The sequence below is a fragment of the Cucumis melo genome, chromosome 3, assembly GCF_025177605.1.
Source record: "Cucumis melo cultivar AY chromosome 3, USDA_Cmelo_AY_1.0, whole genome shotgun sequence".
In the NCBI taxonomy this organism is placed as follows: domain Eukaryota; kingdom Viridiplantae; phylum Streptophyta; class Magnoliopsida; order Cucurbitales; family Cucurbitaceae; genus Cucumis; species Cucumis melo.
This window is the reverse complement of record NC_066859.1, coordinates 26,437,352-26,444,335: the sequence shown is the minus strand read 5'-3', so window position 1 is coordinate 26,444,335 and position 6,984 is coordinate 26,437,352. Positions and strand designations below refer to the sequence as shown.

The 6,984-nt window shown below is 34.9% G+C and overlaps 1 protein-coding gene across 1 annotated transcript; it reads right to left on the bottom strand.

Annotated features, from left to right (window-relative positions):
- Nucleotides 1-766: 766 nt before the first annotated feature.
- Nucleotides 767-5,558, bottom strand: LOC103488355 (probable folate-biopterin transporter 2). The gene is made up of 5 exons (XM_008447050.3): nucleotides 3,232-5,558; nucleotides 2,355-2,614; nucleotides 2,161-2,256; nucleotides 1,901-2,071; nucleotides 767-1,663 (listed from the first exon to the last, which is right to left on the bottom strand). Exons 1-5 carry the CDS (start codon nucleotides 3,593-3,595, stop codon nucleotides 1,043-1,045), a joined length of 1,512 nt encoding a protein of 503 aa, XP_008445272.1. The 5' UTR covers nucleotides 3,596-5,558; the 3' UTR covers nucleotides 767-1,042.
- Nucleotides 5,559-6,984: the final 1,426 nt, after the last annotated feature.

Below are 6,984 nucleotides of genomic sequence, written 5' to 3'. Positions count from 1 at the left end.
ATAGTCCTTGTCCTAATCGTCCTCTAAAAAAAATTGATTGTTATTTATTTGTGATTAAATTTAGCATCTAAAAAGAAAACAAAAGTAAATGCTATAAGTAGCTAATCTACACCGATAGACGGCTAAATGAGATTCATAAATCTGCCATTAAATGGAAGAAACCTTTTTTTTTTTTTTTTACCAATAATAATAATTCGTAGAGATCTTTTCCTAGATTTTTAATTTCATTTTCATAATTAACTTTTCCGCTACAAAATATTCTTCTCTAAAGGCAAATCTCCAACCTTGAAGGCGAAGATACAGAAAATTCTACATGAAAGCACTATTGAAGATTGAGGAAAGTGGTTCATATTATGTAGTTTTAAGATTTTCTTAATATCGATTTTAAAGTTAATTTCAAAAGGCTTGAAAGTAATATTTATCAAAATTGTGAATTTGTATATTTATCTTTTTTTCCATTTTTTTTAAAATATTAGCAAATAGTTCCTTCTATGTCAATTATCAGATGTAAACTTTCATTTTCGTTTGTCCTTCATATGAAACCATTTTTTGCAAACAAAATAAGAAATTTAAATTTTCTTATGGTTAGGAAACAACCATGTAGGTAATAAATTGAACAATAATAAGGAAAAAAGTCAAATGAGAAAAATGGAACCTTCAGAATTCAATGTGAAAAGATGCATTTTCAACTTAATCCATAAAATTTCAGCAACAAAGTCTTAGCATATTTTCAACCTCAGAAAAGATATTTTGTGTTGAACCAAACTGAGAGGAAGAAGAATAAGTTGATATTTCATTGTTATGTAAGAAAATAATCCAAGAATTTGAGTCCTTTCTTATCTTTGAATCTTACATGTGAAGCATTAACACATCCTGTAATTAGAAATGTAATACAAAATTTTTTATGCAACAGAAGTGGAAAATGAAAGGGGCATTCAGCAGATAAATAGATATTCATAACTTCAAATCTACCTTCTGCTTTTTTGGTTGCTTGCTTTTAGATCATATCTACAAACAGCTTCATCCCATTTTAGCCTCAGTATCAGAAAGCTTCTTTCTGGTTATCTATGTCCATCCCATTAACAAGGGAAACCAGTTCAATGTTGTCGGCTTCTTCAGAAGTATCGTTATCGACTTCAGAACTTGGCAGCTCGGTTGGAAGAATCGAAGAATTTGGATCACCTCTAGGCACCAAAAACAGCATACAGAGAGGGGAAAGTCGCAATAAGTTCCTAATCAAAATGGCTAGCCATAAATTACTGAACTTCGTTCGAGTAACTTGAAGGATATGCAGCAGGAAACCGCCTCCCCATGATGCTGAGAGAAGTCCAACGTTGTCAATCGACATAAGTAGAGCGAAGAAAGTTCCTTCAATGCCTCTTGGGCAAAGCTTGGAGCTGAGGACTAGAAGAGGCATCCATTTTAGCCTGTTAACAAGCTGATGTACACTCTCATCTATAACAATGAAGAAGTAATCTGGTATTCCAAATTTCAAGTTCAAACGCAAAACAAGCAAGAAATCAAGCATCCCAGATAAACTGAAAATCAATTGAGTCCAGAAAAGCAAGTCGCGGAACTGATGATCCTTGAGAACATACTGATACAGTAAAGCTCCTAAAAGAGACCCAACTGAACCAATTGAGAAAATGAAACCAACATTTTCCTGCATTAAAGCCAAAAGATAAAGTGAACAAAGTAAGAAAAAAAAAATATCTTCATCTGGCTGAAAAAGACATGAACCATTTGCATAATTCACACATCTTGATTATTAACTTGACTTCAGCCAGGTCAAAGTTCATTTACTTAACCAAGATTCAAGGTGTCAATATCCTAGATGTTACGGCTTGGAAATACAAAGAGTTTTGCCAATATCCAAAGAAGTTCAACGACGGAAAATTACCTGAGAGAACTTCGGACCATTTTTTGAGTCTGTGTACCAATAAAAGAGTCCCTCATTGATGTCAAGGCACAATGCAAGAGATAGATACATATATAGGCACGGCCTCCACACATCTGGAATCTTTAACGTTGACCACATAGCCTTCCCAGCACCGACAAACTTTTCGTTTACCTGATTGATTCCAGGAGACGAAGTAAGAAGTTACGAACCGAAGCAAAGGGAAGACATTACACATAACAGATGCTATAGAATACCTATACCTGTCTGTAATTGAAGTCTGGCATATGGGGTTCATTAAGTAGAATTCCAACCAAAAATACAAGCCCTCCAGGTATTGCTAACAAACCATATACTCCCTAACAGAGAAAAGAAAGTAAATCTCCCAAGCAATGAAAGAATCAAGCCTTGAAATTACAAATATGAAGCAACAAAGAGTTCATAAATAATAGAGAACCTTAGAGCCTATCAGATGAACAAGGATTCCGCTAATCGAGAATCCAAGTAATGCTCCGATTGAAGAACTCAAGGCACACAAACTTTGCAAATCAGCTGCAAGGGTAGGATGAATGTTACTGTTCTGTGCTACACATGCATCTATGGTTACATCTGCTATGGCTACACTGGCACTTCCCGCTGTTAACAACAAAATCGCGAGCACAAGATGCAGCTTCTCGTGTAGGGCTAACGAAAGCAAAGAGATCACACCAAGAAGACCTGGAAATTACAGACATTTCACCATCTGATCGACTTAGAAATGATATGACAAGTGATAAAGGAATTAAGTAGGAGAAAGTGGCAACCAAGCAGACTTTTATGAACATAAGGACAAAATGTTTCACTGATGTTCAGCAATCAGCATATCTGCAAGCTTCAGATGTAGCTCACTTGCAGGCATGAAATAGCTAATGGCTTAGTTTCAGGACATTTCAAAAGGATTTCTTGCAGAAGAATTCTTTTTTTCCCAAATGAACAGGTCCAAAATAGAATACTGAAAATTTGTTAGAACAAGCAGCCTATTCAAAGCATTCAAAGAAAATACTAAGACAAAGCATGGGAACCTTTGCAGACCATTTATGCTGGCAATTGATATCATAGATTTGATACGAAACAATTTATAAAATAGTGAAGAACCTATAATAATTAGAAACTAAGCACAGTATCTTGAAAATTTCTCACTGTCAAGAGATTTAATGATCTAAAAGTAGCAAAAATTCAAAACACCCTTTCAAACGACAACTCCCATTTTGTTTGTTCTTAGCTTCGCATTTTACATTTTATTGAACCAGACAGAAATTCGAGGGGTAGCAACAAGTCACGGCAGTTGAATTTACCTGCAAAAACAAAATAAGGCCGTCTATGGTATCCAAGAATGGGGACTAAATCAGTGAAAAGACCCCAGATAGGCTTAACCATCCATGGAATTGAGGTAATGCCTGAATAAACCTGTGCTTCAGATGGCTGTACTTTCTGAACATCTTTCATATAGTATTTGGTGGAGACACGGTTAAGTGCTCCACCCAATCCTTGACTAATTCCATAAACAATCACCACTCCAAACACAAAACTCCAATGCATTTCAGTAACCAGTAATTTGAACCAATAAAGAGCTGACCCAATAGAGACATTAGACTCTTTCTGTGGCTCATCTTCTTCCAAGTCTTCAACAGAAATTTTAAGCTTCTCTTCCTCCACCATCAGTTCAAAGAACAGACTTGACTATCCTGAACTAGTCAATCAAAGGGATTTCAGCATCCAGTTCCTAGAAATAAAGGAGAGAAAAAACCCTTATTGGCTTGAAAATCAAACAGATGAAGCAACCCCTCTACCAAATTCGTAATGCCTCAGCTGGGTTAATCACGAAACTAGCCACCATTGATGAAAACTCAATAGCTCCAAAAATGAACACAAAAACCAACAGAGTTGCTTCAATTTACAGTTGGGATATTCAATCAATCTCAAAAATCCGATCTGGGTAAAAGAAGAAAACACTCTACAACTTCAGAATAGATGAGAAAAAAAAGTGTTCAAACTTCAAATTAAAGAAGCTGAGACATCTTCTTCCTCAAGGTGGTTTGACCAACCACAACTTGAATAAAATGGGGAAAACCCCATTTTCAGATCTAGCTTTTTTTACTGCTATAATTTTCCCTATTCAATTAATGAAAAAAGGAAAAGGGTAATTAGTTCATTACAAGACAAGATTTCACAAGGAAGCAGTCAAACAACTTGTAAAACAAAACTTTAAGTCAATTGAAGCATCAATGGGCCAGAGATACGAGAGTAGTACACCCTTTTGGGTGATTGAATATCAGCTCAAGGATAATACAATAAACCTCAAAGATGAAGGGGGGTTTGTAAGGGGAAGGAGGGACACGTGGGAGGATCTTAATGGTTCCGTGGAAGTGGGGACAAGGCAATGCTAGTTTTTTAATGGCGGGGAGATAGAATTTTGTTCGTTTTTCTTTGTCTAAATGCAATGTTTAAAGATTAGTTGGCTCTCTGTCCTAAGCAAATCTGACGCCCAATTTTGGGCTGCCGTCATTTGAAGCATTTTAATTTAATTCATTAAAATGCCACGTGTTTCAAAGGAATCTTTTTCCGCACACCAAAATCAATGCCTACTTTCCTGAAATTCCACAAACTTTGTTTTAGGTTAATTTGATTATGTTTTTAGGATCTGAAATCGCCAATTTGATTCTTCCTTAACTCTTTAAATATCTCTATATCTTTTTATTTCGGTATCCTCTTTTAAAGATCATGTCAAAATTTGAGAATAAAAGAAGCATATTTTAAAAAATATAACAAAAGCGGCAAAATATAACAATTTCAAAAACGAAAAAAACCTATCGGCCTACAATAGAAAATATAAAAAATATTTTGTTTGATACACGATCATTTTTTGTTTTTTGAATTTGTATAGCTAAATCCAAATCTAAACGATTTATTTTTTTCAATTCTATCGTTAATTTGTCTACAAAATCCTTTAGATTTTAGATTGGGGTAGCCAAAGTAAAGTAATTTTTTCTTCAAAATTTTGGTACAAATCTAAACGAAGTTTGTCAAGATTCTTTTGTTGCATGATCATTTAGCTTTATCTACACGATTTTTTTTAACTCTTCTGTAAATGATTGTTTAGATTCGACTACTCCAATCTAAACGATTTTTTTCAGATTCTTTATACACAAGGGAAGGAAGAAAGACGAGGGAAAGAAATGAAAAGAAGAAATACCATAGAAAATCGCAGCAAAGAGAGGAAAAAGACAGAAAGACAGAAGGGCAAGCCTGGAATATTGAAAAATAGCTAACTTCATGGGCACGATTAATGAAAGTTTCCTCTAAAAAATAAGTTTTTAATTTTTTTTAAAAATTGACTAAGAATGTAAGTATTTTAGTTAAGATTGACACATATTATTGTAAAAAATAAATTGAAATAAGCTTAATTTAAAGAAAAAACAAAAACTTAATTTTTTATTTTTGGCAATGCCTAATGAAGCTCATACACTACATTTTTTGTCTTCCCAATGGGGCTGCATGTTATTGTTATTATTTAAATCCGGATGAACACATGTAATTGTTAACTGGAAAGCTTATTGACGATTTTCCTAAAAACTTAGTAATATAATAGTACATACAACTCTCATTCATGAATTCTACGTGTCATACATCGATATATTGGTTTCTATTACAATTTCCCCTTTTTAGTGGATATCCACATTGGCTCAGAAGATTGTTAGATGGAGCTGGTCTTTGGGCAGGCTTGGTTTATGGACAATAAGCAATAACAGTGAAGACCAGAGGCTGCCCTCTCTACCTTCGATTGAATTGAATGGATTATCTGATGATCTTTGAAGATATTAAACAGCCAATTTGACCAACATAAAAAGAATAACCAATCTGAATTATTCCGTTCTTACCTGTGTGAAGTGATATGCTACAACAGAAGGGGAGAAAAGAGTTTACGACATAAACCAATAACTTTATGACCATGAAAATGAGAGTTTTATGGCTATAAAAAAATTAATTGATTAATTAAGAAAAACCAGAGATCGAGAGGGATCTGAGCTTGTTTTTCTCCCTTAAATGACGAGATTAAAAACGTGAAAGAATCTACTTCAAATGGCATAAACCACTCTTCACAAAGTTTCATTTTGGGTAGGTTTCTACTGTTGATAAAATTTACCTTTGTTCACTAACCATTGTATTTGTTGAGTTTTCTCTTCAAATGCATTCTACAGCATGAAGGTGAATTCTCATATGTTTCGGGATATGTTGACCATATAGGTTCAGATTCAAGGTGGCAACATCATTGAATAAACACTTTCCAGCCTACTTCTCTTGGCTTTCTTCGTGGGGGTAACTCCCACGCAAACAATTTTTGGAACCTAAGTCGACAGAGATTAGGCAACTACTTAACAACAATGAAGAATATTATTGGATTGGATTTTATTTTTCAAATGGTGGGTGGGGTGGGGTGGGGTGGGGAAACGCTCTGGTACCAGTTACAACCCATCTTCTAGCTAGTTGGGAGTAGGCTTCTCTCCCCTTCCCTTCCTTCCCCTCTTGTTGGTCTACTAAAAAATCCTTTTTATTCAGAATGCTGAAACTCTGGCAATCGAGGGTGGGATTTAGGACTGAGAAGAAACTTGTTTGATACTTGAATTTGCCTGAAGAATAAATTGATATAGTAAGACCTTGAAATCTGGAAGCATCAGGGTTCCTTTCAAGCAAGTCCATCTTCTACAAGCTGAATAATAGAGCCCCATGATCATATTTGCCAATGATTAAGCTAGTTTGTGAAGGAAAAGAGCCACAGAGAGGAAAGTCTTTCCATTGGTTTCTTACATATTGAAGTTTATATGCCCAATTTAGAGTGAGAACAAGGAAGGAATCCTAATTTTCTTAGTTTCAAACCACTAATTTATCCCTTTTGATTCTGCGTCTAAGGGTTGGCTTGCCAGAATGCTCAGTAAATAATATTACAGACTGCCTTCCGGAGCTCCTCAGTCCTCACTAGAGGTAATTTTCTTGGCTAGTGTCTGTTATGTACTAGAAACCTTTTATAGTCTACTTGAATAAAAGGAAAC